Source organism: Staurois parvus, unplaced genomic scaffold, assembly GCF_062004578.1.
Source record: "Staurois parvus isolate SC_StPar_1 unplaced genomic scaffold, SC_StPar_1.0 ptg000243l, whole genome shotgun sequence".
Classification (NCBI taxonomy): domain Eukaryota; kingdom Metazoa; phylum Chordata; class Amphibia; order Anura; family Ranidae; genus Staurois; species Staurois parvus.
In genome coordinates, this window is record NW_028318039.1 from 16,222,110 (window position 1) to 16,240,150 (window position 18,041).

Sequence of the window (18,041 nt, forward strand, 5' to 3'; positions counted from 1 at the left end):
AAATAACTTACAAACGTCTCTGAGAAAGTTTCAAGACTCAGCGGCTGAGATTGGAGAGTCTTGCTTGGGTACTTTACCAGTTAAAGCTTTATGGGAGAGTGTCAAAAGAGAGCCACTTTCCACTAAAACTTATATGACATTTTGCCAAAAGTTTACCAGAAGGCATGTGAGAGACTATGAAGGTAGCTGAAAGATGGTTTGTAGTTTGAGGAGACCAAAATGTAGCTTTTTGGACATCACACCAAACTGTTATGTTTGCCAATGGAGAAACTCTACACACTCATAAACGCAACATTACAAACCCTGAAGTACAGTGGTGTTTATATTCGTGTAGATTCACACATGTGCTGTGTAAATTGAAGCTCTGTTTTCACAGCTAATTGACAAAGTAATCATTCAGTGATTCAGGTCAGGTTTATATCAGGATCAGGACAGAATTTTATCCTGTTCACAACTGAATGACATGTGCGACTCAGAAGCGTTCCCATAGAAGTCAGTGAGTCTGAATTTGCACTTGAGCCGGACCGCACTGCTCAGAAAACTGACAGGACTCAATCTGCACTCTGACTGCACCGTATATAAGTGAACAGGCACAATAGAATGCAATGTTCTTTCACATGTCATGCAAATTGGATGCTGTTCAAAATGCATCCAATTTACATATATGTGCGAACTGGATCTTAAGCTGTGGTGATGCCTGGAACACTTGTTAGGGTAGAGCAGGGGTCTCCTAACTTTCCAAACAAAGGGCCAGTTTACTGTCCTTCAGACTTTAGGGGAGCCTGATTGTGGCCAGGGAGGTGGAAAAAGGTCTCAGGACCAACATCGGTGAGCGTAAACAGCAAGGTCTCAGATGCAGTGTTCAGTTGAATTGTGCCTGTGGTCAGTAGGAGGAGGAGTAGTGCCCCATCATTGCTATCAGTGGAAAGAACATTGGCCCATCATTGATATTAGTGAACGGAATAGGGCCCCATGATTGATATTAGTGGGAAGAATAGTGTCCCATTGCTAGTGTCAGTTGGGGGAATTATGCTCCACTTTTGGTGTCAGTGTCCCAAAGGGCCTCAGTTTGGAGATCACTGGGGTAGAGGGTGGAAAAAATACTGAAAAATCCAAGAAGATTCTTTTGTTCTGCTTGTCTTCGGGGGGGGGGGTAATAAGACCCCAAGCATAATCCCAAACTACACAGGAATGGCTTAAAAACAACAATGGGTAATGTTCTGAATTGATCAAGCAGAAGTCCAGATGTCATGATCACTGTGCAGACTGACTACGCTGGAGCAGTTTTGCAAAGAAGAATATGGAGCATTGCAGCGCCCAGATGTGCAAAGTTCATCGAAACCTATCCAAATGACTATTATTGCTACCAGTGGTGCATCTGCTAAACACTGATTGAAGGGGGTATATCCTTATGCAGTCAGTTATATATACTTTTTCATTGTAATTAATTTAAATCACTGTTTGCCAATCTGTTTTTACTTTGACATTAAAGAGTGTATTTTTGTTGATCAGTATAAAGAATAGGTAAAATAAAAATTCAGTTTCAGCCAATATTGGCTCTTTTACACTCTCGGACCATGCTCCTACTCGCTGCTCGCAGGCTGCTTGTGCATGGCACTGGAAACTCTGTGAATCCTTGCTACATGACCCCACATACAAAAACCAAATCACTCAGGATCTGCAATCCTTTTTTGCTACTAATGACTCGTTAGACACTATGCCTTTCAATTTGTGGAATCCCTTTTTAAATGCGTACTTTGTGGCATGTACATTAAGTTATGGACCCAACAGAAGAAGCTACATACTTCACAAATTGACACTTTATTATCTGAAATCTGTGTGCTGGAACAGGCTCACAACCAACGCAGGTCCAACAAGTAGCGGAACAGCTTTTAGAGCTACGAAGTAGACTGAAATGACTGTTAACCGAAAAAGCCAAGTTAAAGGATAAGTTCACCTTTGGAAACATGTTACATGTGCCACTCCTTTTTAACATGTTCCCATAGCCTTAACTGCCTGTACCATCTGTCAAATTTGAAAACAGCGTGGCCGCGCGGGGCTCTGCCCACAGGGCCGCAACATTCATTCACGGACATCCGTGAATGAATGAACTGCAAGTCCCAACAACCTTAGCCGGTGTCGGGTTGTAGTTTTCAATAAACTACCAGGGCGCTGTGGAGTAGTTCATTGAAACTTCCGGTCAGAATATATGCTTGCTCTTACATCCTGTACGGCAAGCAGAAATTCTGACAGGTCTGCAGGAGACCTGCATGGCATCAGCGACTATATTACGACTATATACAGCATGGAAACACAATCCTCTTCCCATACGAGGAAGCGTAAATTTACAACAGCATCATGTGGCCTCAGAAATGCTGACGCTTCCCCCAGATGTAACTTCGCAATTAGATTTCCCACTCACTACTGATGAATTCGTGGGAGCTCTTAAATCCATGAAACCAAGGAAGGCGCCGGGTTCGGACAGCTTCAGTTTATTGTATTACAAGATGTTCTCTGCTACTTTTGGCCCCACAATTTGTAGCAGCCTATAATTCTCTGAGAGATGGGCCAAAATATCCCTGATCGTAATTTCTAAGGAAGGGAAAAATCCTGCTCATTGTGCCAGTTACCAGCCAATTTCCATTCTCAACATTGATCTAGAAATCTTCGCAAAAATTTTGGCTTCCATACCGATCCTTTTATATCCCCTCCCTGATCAGTCTGGTTTCACTCCAGGCAAGAACCACACGCAACACGTACGTTATGCAATTCATTATTCCCAGACTCGTCATTTTGGCTCTGGTGCTTTTATCTGTGGATGCGGAAAAGGCATTTGATAGGGTCGATTGGATTTTCCTGCAAGCCACTGTAGAACATATAGGCCTCAGAGCAGGAATGCAGAGATGGATAACCTCGCTGTACTCCGCTCCTTCTGCTAGAGTACGGGTTAATGACATTCTCTCAGGTGCCTTCTCAATCCGTAACAACACTCGCCAGGGCTGTCCCCTTTCACCACTCATTTTTCTGCTCACTCTCAAACCTTTCTTGAGAACTATTCGGGTCCACCCTGACATTATGGGTATTACCACCAAATCTCAGGAGCATAAACTCACCACTTATGCTGATGATTTAATCTTTCTTATTACTTCCTCCAACTATTATGCTCCCATCCCTCTTAATGGAATTACACAGATACGGCCAACTCTCTAACTTTAAAATAAATTACAATAAGTCTGAGGCAATGGGCATTGAAATGCCCCCTGCGGTGCAACTTCAACTAATCTCTCACTTCAACTTCAAATGGACAACCTCTCATATACAATACTTTGGGACAAATATTCCCTGTGTCCTTCGTAGGATTTTGAATTAAATTTTTCACCCATGTTCCACCAATTCAAATCTGTTCTCCAACGTTGGGACAGGCAGACGTTTTCTTGGTTCGGCTGGACTATTGACTTCAAAATGAACGTGATGCTGTGTCTTCTTTGTTTTCCAAACCCTGCTGGTAAAACTCCCGCATAGTTTCTTGAAAGACTTGAGGGCACAATTCCTTTGCTTCATTTGACAAACTGGTGAGAGTTTGCAGATTCATATTGTTGCTGCCCAAGGATAAGGGGGGCATTGCTTTCCCTGACCCTGTAAAATACTATGAAGCTTCACATCTGACTATAGTTATGGAATGGTGTGTTATGCAACTTCATAAACCTTGGGTTGACCTGGAACAGAGTACTGTGAGTCCACTTTTGGTGGGACTCCCATCGGTTCCCTCTCACTCCTGTCCCGCAGAGGTTATGCGGCACCATACGAGTTACTACATCTCTTTTTCAAGCTTCCACTCTCTCACTATACCCAAGCCCTCTGATTTCTGCACTCCAGCATTCCACTCGGGCATGGGAGACCCATAAAGCTTCACTGGCCAGTGGATGCCAAGAGGAAAACTATAAGATCCTCACGCAGTGGTCCAGAACTCCAGCTAAACTGAACCGTATGTTTCCTCGGGTCCCTAATATCTGTTGGTGCTGTGGGGACTCTGGAATGTGATGGAAACCAAAATTACCTCCTGAATGTCACCCCTTTATCCAACAAGAAATTCAAACGCTCCTTACTTAAACACCTGCTCATGGCCGCGAGAAATGGAAAATCTTACCATGTTATTGAAGGAAAGAGAGGACAGATATTGGAAGATTTGGACTCACTGACCAACAAACGCCAACAATGGGGTACTATGCCTCCCACTGTCTGCAATGACGGGGCACTATTCCTCCTCTCTGACAGCAACGATGGGGCGCTATTTCTACCCAATGAAGGAGTACTAATTACTTCCACTGACGCCGAGGCATTTTCTAGTCACACTTACAGACCCCCCCCCCCTCCTCCCGGAGCCTGAACTACAGTAAACTGGCCTTTTGGCAACCAGGGGTCACAGGAAAGAAAGTCGCTTGATTTTTCTTCATCAACACAGATAGTGTTGACAGAGGAAAACCTCTCACGAAGCTATTATGTAAACTGTTCACATATATGCACTTCCAACTGTTTTTAATAAAGAACATTCTATAAACACTTATACAGGGGGTCTGCAAATGCTGCAATGTTTCAATAAATATTCAATTATTTCCTGATCTAATCATTATAAGGCAGTAAACTTCGTGTTTAAAACAGACAGGAAAGTTGGTCTGTCTTTGTTCTTTTTCTTACCTCTGTATTTGATTGTTTGTTTGCAGGCAAGATTACAAAGAGGACAGCTTTTTCTGAAGCAAGGAAAATTGGATGAAGCAGAAGAGGACTTTAGGAAAGTGGTAAGCACTCAGCAAACTTTGATATATTATTATTTTTTTTTTTTTTTCCAAAGAAACAAACGGCTGTAAAAACACAGTAAGAAAAGCTGTACACATGATTATTATTATGCTCACACCTTAACAAGGAAATCAGAACAATTTCACATTCTGTTTTAATGTGCCTGTACAAAACCACAAAGTATCGGTTCTTCGAATATCAAACAACATCTGAAATTGTTAATGCCACTTTCACAAACTCCAAGCTGTGATTTAGGTTTACTGCCCTTATTAATGAGAACTCCCTTTTAAAGGGGACTTATCCGTATAGAAAATTGTGAAATTGCATGTCTTTTAGTGCATGCCCTGGTGCTGTCATCCATTTTCTTTGTATTTGGTGATTTACTGATCTGTAAAAAGCATGTATAAATTGGGTGTGGGGATACGCAATATACTTTTTTTTTTTTTTTTTTTTTTTTTTTTTTTCAGGTCATTGACTGACAAGGTATTGAAGACAGGGTTAGAGTGCTGCCCCACGACATGCACCTTGAAAAAATGGTCTGCAATGGCTGCTTTATATTTCTGCCATCAGAAATAGTTCCCTTTTAAGAACTTGCCTTAAAAGAAACTATTCTACTCACCAAACACTGATCCTGGTGCAATAATGTAGTCAAAATTTTGCCTGAGAAGTAATCCTTGTTTTACATAGATGTGCAAACAGGAATAACTCCTTAAAGTGGTGTTCCACTCACACTGTAAACCAATAAGTCAGCAGCTACAAAAACTGTAGCTGCTGACTTTAAAAAAAAAAAAAAAAAACAGTCACTCACCTGTGCCACAATCCTGCTGTGTCCTCCCCACAGTCCATTTTACCAGCTGTCTGGTGTTTCAGGTGCCAGCATCTTCAGTGTGGGCACCCGGCTGTGACAGCGTGTGGCTTCACGGCCTGGTATCCACTGTGCATGAGCTTGTAGCGCTGCACTTCCTGAATGGCCCCGTATTCTTCTGGGACCTGTCACGTGTCCCAGAAGACTACGGGGAAGGAGGGGGGAGGACAACTTCTGCTTCCGATCCCCAAAGGTGCCAATCCTTAATGGTGAAATGGGGGACCAGTCTTTAAAGCGGAACTTCCCCTTTTTGGGGTGCTCAGGGTGAGCCTGCTCTCTTCTGTGAAAAGTGGAACTCCGCTTTAACCAAGGATGCATTATTTGAACACCTAGCCATAAAGCCATAAAGACCTGTGTATTATGATCTTGAGCTGGTAACACTGTAGAAGTCACACATCGTTTGTTTAGGGCTACCAGTTTACAGTGTTTCAACAGATCAGCAAATTACAATACCACCAGGGTGTTTGGTTTTGTAAGAGAAGTACTACAATGTGGTGAACATTTACATTTCCTCCAGATTACTTTCACATTTGTGTTGAAATGTCAGGAAAATACAGTTGGACTGGGATAGAGATTTGCATTATTTCGATTCCTGTAAAACTGATCTAAGTCTCCTACTGCTGAGGCTCTACTTGAGAAGGTTACCTGCAATTGCAGACTTTTAGTCATCGAGGACAGATTGACTGCATTATGGCCACTAGACAGAGTTGACGAGCATAGGAAATAAACATATTAGACATAATTTGGGGATTATTTCTAACTGCTGTGTGAATGCTTGAGACATTCACTGAGCAAACTTTTTATAAATAGACTATGAACTATTACATACTCCAGGCATTTTTTTTTAATCAATCATATTAGTAATGCTAGTACAAAATAGATTTGAAATGTTTGAAGAAAACATACCTAAATGTGGAAAATTTTAAAGCGTAAAAAAACAAAACTACCATGAGAAGCTAAAGCAATGCATCTGTTATCAGATGTTGTTTTTTTTGTTTCATTTTTATTGTGAAAAACACATTGGGCAGGTAAACAAGCAAGGAAAACTAAAGTGAACAGTATCCTGCTTGTCAGTAGAAACAACACAAATGTTCTGAGCTTTCGAAAACAAGGGATTACTATGGGGAACATGAAGACACACCATTAAACATGTCCCTGTTGCTAGTTGCAGGAAATATCTCCTGTAGAACATCTAGGTCATACTGTCCTTCTTTTCAGGCCTGCACAATGTCAGCAGATCAAAAGTGACACCTGCAGAGAAGAAGGTGAATCACCAGACAATTACTGGGAATGAGAATAGGCAGCTTGAAAATGTGTTTTCCCTTCACTTGTCCCAATCTCACTTTAACATTCCTTTTTGTACTTGTAATGGGAAGAGTGACTTGATACAGGTGGAATTGGACTGCCAGAAAGTGCTAATTAAATGCACCATAACCATGTAATTTAGATCTGAATGGCTTAATCCAAACCAAATAGTACCCTGCATTTCACTGGGATAAGAACATATCTAGCTATCTGTTTGACTATCCCTTATATGTACTGTAAATCTGTTTAAATAGTTTCATGCCATAAGTGTTGCTGTCTGAACTAAAAACTAGTGAAAATAAGAGAACATATTCTTAATGATTTAAAAAAAAAAAAAAAAAAAGTTTGACGTCAGTTTTCTTCCCATCTTTTTGCTGTGTAACATCTTTACATTCTTTCTGAGCCAACCCATACAACCAGTACCTATAGATAAAACCAGTTTGCTTCCCCTTTTTAAATATATATGAACCAACAAAAGTGCAATAAACAACCAAAATATACCATAACTAAGTATATTATTTCTCAATAAATATTTACAGGTGAACAAATTGGTGAGTAAAATTCTAATCATATTTCCCACATCTCAAACAAATACTTTATATTAATATAAATGAAAAAACTCTGCAGTAGAAACAAAGTCCATCCATAGGTGAAGTGCTGATTGGAATCACACATGACACCAAACACAGCCTCTAACCAGAGATATCAGACCTTTTAATGTCATAAACTGTCAAATGAACCCCCTCAAGCATAATGGGCCTGCGGGCTGAAGGAAAAAAAAAACAAAAAAAAATCCTGACCGCTCAGAAGATAACGCTGTACTAACTATCTGATGTTAGTACAGCGATCTATCCTGCTGTGTTATTGTGTCCTGACAGGCCCCCCCCACCAGAACATTCCGATTAGCACTCTCAGCCATTGGCTGAGAGTGCTGATCGGGAGCCGATCAGCAGACCTTTTTTCATCATGCCCCTTTGACAGAAGCCAGCTGAATGACTGGCATCTGTCGGACTGGCTGCTGTACACACAGGCCGAATGTCGGCCAGTTTATATTGAACCAGCCGATGCCGCCCGACATTTGGCCCATGTGTACTAGGCTTCATTCAGGCAGCACAACTCCTCAAAACATCATAAACGCACCATGGAGAGAGGAAAAGGACAGATTGGCAGTGCAATACTGTCACACGGTTTTATCATAAAAGGCACCAATGGGTACTTACATGAGAAAAAACAAAAGACAGCATGTATCAGCCAAACACAGTTCTTCAGCAAGCATTAAATTGTCAGCTACTCCACCCAACATGTTTAGTCGCTAAAGAATGTCTTCAGTGGCCAGTGCCTGTTCGCTTAAGTCGGAGAGCAATTAGAAAGGACTATTTTGATTTAAGAATGTGTACTTGAATAGAATTTTCTCTTTTTAAACCCAAGTTTTGTGCCACTTTAGGCTAGCTGTATGTTGAATGTAAAAACTCAGAAACAGATTCCTCTTTCTACGCTATACAGCATGGAAGGACAAGTGACCACTGTCAGCTTGCCATTGCATTACAGCTAATGAAGATCGGGCAACGTATATAACCATAATTGTACGAAGGTACAGATGACCAAAGAAAACAGTAAGAGGAGTTAGCTGGTACAATAGCCATTGGCATCATTGGACCTGGTAAAATCATCCAGAATGATGGTAGTGATGTTGGGAGGGAAGAATTGGAAAAGCTGTGCAGAGAAAGAAATTAGAAACTGGGCTAGGAGTTTAGTATATAAGAGGCAGCAATATAGTTAGTTTAAAGGGGCAGTAGTGCTCTTGGCTGACTGGTTCCCCTGTGCCAAGGAACTATATTTCCATACATATGGTTGTTTGTCTATTATATAGTGGCAATCCTCCATTCCTCTATGTGCAACTGGATACAGAGCTCAGCTTGTGTCTTCTTATCACAGCTGTGTAATCCTGTAATGTCTCATTGACCCCTGCACAGAACTCTTTAAGGTCAGTCACAGGATTTATCCAGTGGCATCTAGAAAAAGTGGCTTTCTTACATCCTGAAAGAAGTGCTTACAGGCAGTTTATATGTTGGATCTGTGGAACAGATTCCGATTTTGGGATATTCCTTAATTTGTCCACCAGATGGCGGCAGAACATAAATGCAATATCTTGAGCCACTGCAGTGAGTGTCAGTAAGAAGGCATAGCTTGATGCAACTTTCATTTCCACTGACCTGTAGTGATAAAAGGTGTACTATTGTCACAGATCCAATTATACAGGCTGTTAGGATTATATTTATGAGCACCTTGAAAATCAAATTATGAACTTACTGTTGTGGATTTCTTTTATTACATCTTGTTTTTCCCGAGGACAATAAAAGCAAGGTGTTTTGGAAATCTTCATTATGAATAAATGAAAGCATTTTAATGAAACAGGGTGCAGTGCTGGTATTTTGTGGGTTGCTGTTGCTGTTTATACTGCATTCCACTTGATTACATCTATTTATTTTTTTTATGTAAAATCCCAGGTAATCTGTGCTAGAGTAAAATGCTATTTTTTTTCTCTCTCTAGGCATTGTCATTTTTACCATTGTATCTGTACCCTGCACATACATTTTTTTTTTTTCTGTCGACCGTGTTTGATTATTCTGTTTTAAGTTGGCTTTGAGTGGCATTGGTTCTGTAGAATCAGTAAAGAGCCAAGGGCATAATGGGCTGTCTGTGACCCACAGTACATCTACCTCTCACTTCTAAACCATTTGCGGCAAAGGCTTGTACAGATTTTGAAGCTTCGCACAGGGCAGTCTCTGAGGTGCCAACAGCTGTCTGAATATCCTTTTCTAGTTCAATGTCATTCAGTCACTGAGTTTATAAATTGAGAAAATCTCTTCCTTTTGTTAAATCGTTTTTCTTTCACCTAAACACATGACATACTTTGAATAACCTGTGCCCTGTAAAATATAGAGTTAACTGATGTATAGTATTTTTGGATCAGGCCATATGTAAGGTCCCACGTACTAGTTATTAATGTAGGGTATTCATTGCATATTCATGCAGGTTTTATATACTGTTTTAATGCTGTTGAATTCTTTGCAACATGCAATTTTGCTGGAAACCAAATTAAAGATGCAAAAACCAGAACTGTTTATTATGTACTGCATGTGCAAGACACCTAAAACATGCAGATGTTCCAGAACTGGTTACTAAAGGTTCAGATTTTTTATTTTTTTTTTAATAACAAAATTGTTCAATGGTTTTACACAGAGCAGCCCTCTGATCCTCCTCTTCTCGGGTCCCCTGCTGGTGCTCCTGTCTCCTACTAAGAGCCCCTAGAGCAAGCTGCTTGCTCTGGGGTTCTCTCCGCACTCACTCCCGATCCTCCTTTTGTGTGTCTATAAGACACACAAAATGTAGCTTGGCCCCAACCCCTACTTCCTCCTCACTGGCAGTGATTTACAGCAGTGAGAACCAATGGCACCCGCTGCTGTGTCCTCAGCCAATATAGAGGGAGAGCTACTGCTCTCGTGCACAGTGCTGGATCAAGATCAGGTGCAGGTAAGTTTTGAGGGGGGAGCCTCACACTAAAGGTTTTTTACCTTCATCCATAGAATACATGAAGATTAAAAAAATTTCAGCCTTTAGAACCACATTAATACCTGTAAAGTTTAAGACTGTCAGTTGATCTGCACCAATCATTTGGTAATGCTGCCTGATTTTCAGCTTGTGTTTCTAACACAAGTGATTGACTTATATCATCCAGTTTAGCAGGCCTTTCTCTAAATCTTAAATGGAGGAAGGGGAGAAAGAGGTGCCAAGCAGTCACTGGTGCAGTATAATTTTATTACAAAAAAAATAAAAATAAAATAACAAATGTGTATGCACTCACAAAGGACTCTAACTAGTGGGCATGTAAACCGCTTAGACTAAGACCAAGGCTGACGAGGATCCTATCCAAATCTGGTTCGGGGAAAGCCACTGCTAGGATCCAGGGAACTGCTGTGGGAAACTTCTCGGAACTGTCAAATAGCCGAGGGAGCTGTGACCAATCACCTGGCGTCCTTTGCTATTTGACAGTTCCTTTGATGTGTATTGCTAAATCATCATTTCTATACAGTGGTGTGCAATAAAAGAAATATGGAGGCTGTAGTTTGTTTGTTTTTTTTTTTTTCCAGTGCTATTTGCCTGGCTGTGACTGGCCCCAGTACCCAGAAAAACATGGACACTGTCCCACCAGTCTCACAATGTATACATTTGAATTAATCTAAACATCATTTTAGGTGCCAAGCTGTGCAGTGCTGTGCCTTTTTTATTAAATGCCTTGCTTTGGGCATACTGGTGCCATATAAATGCATTTAGCACCTGCTAATTTGCAATTTGTGAATGTTTGTTATGATGTCTGTACAGCTTTTTGTTTTATAACTACAAATGCACAGCTTAAAAAGATCTCAGTAAAGGGTATTGTTTACACAGACACAGGTCTCATTTAAATTCTCTTCCTAAAAGAGATCACATACTTGGTGTAAATCATTATCCCTCCTCTGAGAGCATCTTGCATGTATTTTTCATAGATGTAGAATAATTGGTCAGGAAACTGACAAATAATGGTATTTTGTCTTCCATTTAATTTATATTTTAGCACTGGCATACAGGGTGGCCTAGCTAAATTCTTGTAACTAGCCTTGTCTGCTAATTAAGCCCCTGCCCTAAAAAATTATGTACTTACAAAAGTAAGCACAACCACTGTTTTATTAATAATTCATATTTATTCAGTGGCATTACTGAATGATAGGAGCCTGCTGAACTCTCAGGGCTAATAAACAGAACTTTTATACTGATATTTAAAACAAACGCTTATGATTTTGATGTATATTGCAAAAAGTGCACTTTAACATGTCTGGATGGTGTTCTATGAACACAGAACTGTCATCCTTTTGGTGCACTGCTCCAACTATCATCCCATCTGATCCACTGGACAAATGGGCAATGGATCCCCAGTCGTCTGTTTTTAGTGTAGAGGATCGGATGCCGGCACAGGTCTGTGGACACATGTCCGCTGACACCTGCCGCTCCATAGAGAACTATGGATGGTCCGATCAGGTCCTCCTGAAAAAGGGGCCTAAGGTTAGGTTTGTGTCGGGCTACATTTTAGGGTAAAAGTGAAACTAAATTCTGCTGTTGCTCAGTATGTGCTCTTCAGGTCCAAGCTGCAGTCAAACCTTCACTTGATGCCACCTTTTCTGGCGCTTTTTACTGGCCCCATTTACAGTATGTTCCACTTCAGCTATGGGAAGGCTGCTGACATTTGCAACTTCTGTGTACGTGTTGCATTTTCCCTGGCACACTGTTCTATTCTTGGCAAGAATGATCCAGAATGTACACTTAATAATAGCACATGTACTTGGGAAGTAAAAGCTGCTAGAAGCATGGGCAAATGCTTTTTTACCAAAGCAGACTTTGCAAAATAGAATGGTGCCTAAAATTTACAGCAGCCTTCATAGTAAGGGTGTGGTTAATCATTGGTGTCAGGCTTATGGTAACCGTTAGGTTTTTAACCGGTTACTATTGAGGTTGAGGGGTATGCGGATTGAATGCATTTGGAGAGGCAAGAGTGTACTATCGGGCAAGAGTGCAATTGTATGGAAATTTGCTGTAGTGACTGCTACTTCAGCTAACATGAGTTGTAGCAGTGCATTATAAGTACCGTAGTAACCTCCATAAGGCAAACATTGTGATGGTGATATGACTGACCAAACCGTACTTTAGTAAAAAGTAACATAATGTGCAGTGGACTGACTTGTCATAGGTTGTAGTTGTAGTGTACCCTCAAGTAGCCATGCCAGATCTTCTGTTTCCTCAGCATGATTTTGATAAAAAAAAATTTTTTTTTTTTTATGGAAGGTTTTTTTCTTTCTGTACCTTCAAAGATCTTCAGTGGAAAGTAATTTCTCTCCTGTCACTTCCCATTATCTCACAAAGTGGAATGCTGACCAACAGCACACAGATCTTGCCTGAAGACCATTTGTGGTGCTCCGGAGATTCATGTAATGCATACATTGTGGGGAATGGCTACAACCGTACACATACCCCTGAAGCAGTAAAGGTGATGCCACTCTAGTTGTCTCCAACTTTTCTGATGAGGCAGTTGGGAAAAGAATGATGTGTTCTTGGAATTATTCAGGGTCCTGTGAAGTCTATGCTTTGTTTTTATTACAATGCTAGACTATATATTGTCCTAGTTAAGTAAACATGTCTGTTTGATTTTACTTTGTACTTCATCCACTTCATAATCTGTGTGCCAGTTCTCCTATTTTAAAGGTAATCTTCAGAATTGTGTGCATTACATTAGAATATACTGTATCTTTTTTAGAGCACTGGAGTCACCTTAGCAAACTTGATAAACCTCTCTGTTGTGAATTTGACACTTTTCAGTGTTGCATTTTTTTTTTGTCAGTTTTTTACCCAGCTCGACTGCATTACACATTGAATGTGTCATGTAGGAAACAGATGAATTTCTCATTATTTTCATGACTTTAAAACAGGGATGTAATCCTGCTGAGCTCTACTGCTGCTCTTGATTCTCTAGCATGCGGGTTGCCTGCTTTCTGCCAGCAGAATGCTTGTCACACTGTTAACATAATTGTATGTTCCTACTTGTTTAACAGTTTTATATTTAACCTGCTTGGTTTGTTTAAAGAAACTGTTGTGTATTATTTGGCATTCCCACATAGTGTGGACATGGTGGACTGCGAGAGCTCTAGTGTCTCCCAAGCCATTTACACACACATCTATTTTTGCAATGACCTGTGAAATGTAGAATAGAATTTGATATGCCACATGAATATAAAATATGATAAAAAAAATTACAGCAGATAAAATGGTGAGCCCAGCAACAAGATTTGGCTGGTATTTGTGTTTTTTTTGTTTTTGTTTGTTTTTTGTTTTGTTTTTTTAAATTCAGGTTCAAAGTGAAAATCAATTATTGGTTGAAATGGGCAAAGACCCAGAAAGGGGGAGGGAGGCTGAGGTTTGGACTGGGCCTCTCCCTCCTGGGAGGACTATGAAACCTACCTAGCCATATCCAAATGGCCTTTCCATTGTCATTGTTATTCATTTGTGTTACTGTGTGGCTCAATCACTGCAATGTATTCTTATATGTGCAACTCCTTTCTGGTGACAGATTAACAATTTTCTTCTATTTGAAAGTAAAAGAAAACCACACATTTTAGGTTGTTCCCAGAAAAGTAATAGAGTGGAAATCTTCCAATGGGCACACCAGTTCTGGTGACCTGGGGAAACGCAAGGAATTCCATTGATTTTCAGGGATTTCCCCTCACTTCCTGTTGGCTATGGGAAAGGAAGTGAAGGTAAATCTCCCCAATGGGACACAGATGGGGAAAATAATAAACTGACAGGGGTTATAACCCTCCCTTACTCTGTCCAAAAAAAGTTTTGCCTATAGTTCTACTTTAAGTATAGAAGAATGAATACATGATTGAATCTCAGGGGACCCTTGGCATATTTCTTACTCTAGATATGTTTGTCTATGTAGATGGAAAAACATCCAGTTTTTGGATATTGCCAATGTGTCAGTTGTATCTGCAGGCAATTCTGTTTATACTAGGCAATATTGTCGTCTAGGCAACAGGTGATATTATTATTTATTTTTTTTTATATTATATAAAGTGCCTCTTTGTCTTTGATAAAGAGTAAAATTGCCTTATTGAGGGTTTTTTTTTTTTTTCTGTAACTGGTTTGTTATAAATCAACTCCTGTGTAATAACGGTTTGTTTTTTGTTTTTTTAGCTAAAATCTAACCCAAGTGATCAAGAAGAGAAGGAGGCTACCTCTCAGTTGGCAAAGTCTGATGAAATTCAACGCATGCGTTCACAAGGAGAAGCTGCCTATGATCAAAAGGATTACACCACTGCAGAAAGCTTATTCAACATTGTTCTGGAGGTAACAGAAACAAAAGAAAAAGATTTAAGACGTGCTCTTAAATTACAAAATTCAACTTACTTTAACTCTATTAAGCAGATTTTGAAAACCACAAGCAAATATATGATTTAAAAACTACTTTCACGTTTTCACTTAATCTTAACAGATTTTAGTTGAAAACAGCGGAGTATAGATGTAATATCATTATTTTTAAATATGAAATTTTGCCAATCTATGTTCCAGGTGTGGCATACCTGCTGTCCATGTAAAATATTCTGTATTTAATGTCTTGCTATCTTTTGCATTATCTTTTGGAATTTATCAAAACTGGAGCATCCAGAATCTGGAGTAGCTGTTCATTGCATCCAATCCGCTTCTATCTTTAATTTTCAAAGCCTTACTGAACATGCTGAAAATAGAAGCTGATTGATTACTATGCACAGCTGCTCCAGTTTTGATAAATTCTCTTGTCTGTGTTTGTGGGTGTTTTTTGATGTGGTAGGAAGGACAAAGTACTCTGTGCGCTAATTATTTGAAATATCCGAAGAATTACACTGTAATACAAGTCTGAATGTTTGAACTTGATTATATAACATCAGATAGCATGCATCGCCACAGTAAAGGCAAAGAACATTTGGTTAATAGACGGAAGTGTTTTTATGAGCTGAATGGCAGAAATTCTTTGCAATTGTTGCTTTGTTTTATGCCTGAATGTTTACGGCAGGTCTTATTCAGATAGTGTTTCTTATTGATTCTCAGAAATTACAGAAACTGCTTGCAGGTTAAGAAGGGGTAGTATTTGTTTTCAAATATCGCACTGAGCCATCTTGCTGTTCCACACTAAGACATTGCAAGTACTTTATATAAGTAAATAAAGAAATGTTTTTTCCCTTTTTTCTTTAGACTTGTGTGTGGGATGCAGAGATTCGGGAACTGCGAGCGGAGTGCTACATCAATCAGGGAGAGCTTGGAAAAGCCATCACTGACCTGAAAGCTGCCTCTAAACTAAAGAGTGATAACACTGGAGCCTTTTACAAAGTCAGCCATATATACTATGAACTGGGGGACCATGAAATGTCACTTAGGTAGGCTACACAACGTAAAGCTGGCCATACACTAGGAGGATTTAATTAATACATTTTGAGAACATTTGTCTGATTTTCTAATCGTTTGTGATAATCAGCATCAAATCCACATTGGTTTTAACTGCAGTGAAGAGAACAGTTCTGATGAGAATTTTCATACGAATGTTCTTTGAAATTCTGCTAGTGTTTGGCCAGACTTGCTATAATTTTCTTTACAGCCAAGAAAGGTATTATATATTTTTCAGTACAATGAAAAACAATACAGTGGAATTAAAGAGGTTTGAGAAAGTGAAGGTGGAGGTGTTGGCAAGAGCAACCAATGGGAATTCATGAGCTGTTTTTACAGGCTTGCAACCTAAAGCCGAACTGCAGTTACATTGTGTTTTTTAGTTTTGGATGGACTCTTGCTGTTTTTGTCAGCTGAGACAGAGATTGATTGACTAGAAGTACTAAGAGTTGAAAATCTTCACTCGTTGAATTGAATGAAGAGTCAATTCAGTTATCAAATCAAGTGAAAAACAGATTGTTTATGTGATCTGCACATGACAAGTGAAGTTCCTCAACTCCCTTTAATTCATCAACCCGACATCAAACATGACAGAGGCGTTAACCTTTCCCTTTTCCCTTTTCTTTCTATATCAATGAAAGGGAGATAATGCCTGCAGATCGGTGTTTAGGAACTAAGTTGAATTATTTTTAAAGCCTAGTACACACAATAAGAATATCAAACGAATGATCGTGTGGGTTTTTTTTTTTTTTTTCTGAATGCTAGTCTCATATTGTAAACAAATAGGTTACAAGAGTTACGAAAATTCTTGTAAGACAGAATACAACTTCCTGCGATGATGTAATTTATAGTGATGCACTGATACATCGGCCATTGTAACCTATCGGCCGACAACAGGGTTATTGGCGCTTCGCCGATTTTAGAAAAAAAGATGCAAAAAATGTCCTTGACTTCAATGCAAAATTACCGTCTGTTGACTTCAATGCAAAATCGCGTCCCATTGACTCCAATGGAAAAACACCCCCTATTGATTTCAATGCAAAGTCGCGTCCCATTGATATATTTTGTTTTATATTCTGTCCAACCAATTGTTTGTGTGTTACTTTCCATAAAAGTTATTTTACGATACTGGATTGTATTTTTTAAATTCATATTCATTTAAATTCATGATTTTAAAGTGTTAATAAACCCACAACAGTAAAATCAGTTTGTATATTCAGTAAAGCATGCTTGTTATACTCACTGTGGAACCAAAGGGGTTAATCTTCTGCATTGTGTAAAATGGCTGTTTGATCTCTTCTTCTCTGCCCCTCTTCTTGTTCAAATTCCCACACTGATGAACCTGTGCCCTTCTGCACATGCTCAGTTTGGTGTGTATTGCTAGAGAGGTTTTTTTTTTTTTTTTCTTGGGAGAGTGCATGTGAACAGAGCCAATCGGCACTGTCCAGACAGAGGTCAGGGGATTTCCATCCTCCTAGAGAACTTCTCCTGCAAGCTTTAACCAGTGCTCAGCTGAAGTCACAAGACTGCTCTAACTGCTGATGAGAAAAGGTATCTAGCAGTTTTTTTATTTACTAAAATAATTGCATTTCCATGTTCTGTGCAGCGTCCTGGGTTTAGTAACACTTTTTAATTAAAAAGTTGAAATATATATATATATATATAATTATTTATTTATTTTGGCCAAGTGTATCCTGAAGTTTGTGTCCAGAATTTCAATTTCGGTGCTCCACTAATGTATTTGTTTCTGAGCATGCATGGTCTTGTTCACTTGTGTGCTTTTTTTTTTTTTTTTTTTTTTTTTTTTTTATTGGAGAAATACTGTAATGCTTACCCAAAAATCATTAATTCTGTCATCTTACAAGAACAATTTGTGCTTGTCCCTTTTGGATAATTTTGCATGAACTGTCGCAATCATCTCTCAAAAGCTGTGTACTAATGATCAGATTATCGTACGATCGCTCCTAAAAGGATTTTTTTTTTCATCCGACATTTTCATCGTTTGTACTAGGCTAAAGTGTAGCAGTTGCTTTTTATCAAGCTTTAAACTTCTTGGAATTCCCAAGAGTAA

The 18,041-nt window shown here is 39.5% G+C and overlaps 1 protein-coding gene across 1 annotated transcript in view; it reads left to right on the forward strand.

Moving 5' to 3' along the window:
* Positions 1–18,041, forward strand: part of DNAJC3 (DnaJ heat shock protein family (Hsp40) member C3) — a 61,557-nt gene that overhangs the window by 19,925 nt on the left and 23,591 nt on the right. The window contains exons 4-6 of the mRNA XM_089680485.1: positions 4,722–4,796; positions 14,747–14,899; positions 15,782–15,963. Coding sequence (XP_089536611.1) covers positions 4,722–4,796; positions 14,747–14,899; positions 15,782–15,963 — 410 coding nt within the window. The remainder of the gene's footprint in view (positions 1–4,721; positions 4,797–14,746; positions 14,900–15,781; positions 15,964–18,041) is intronic.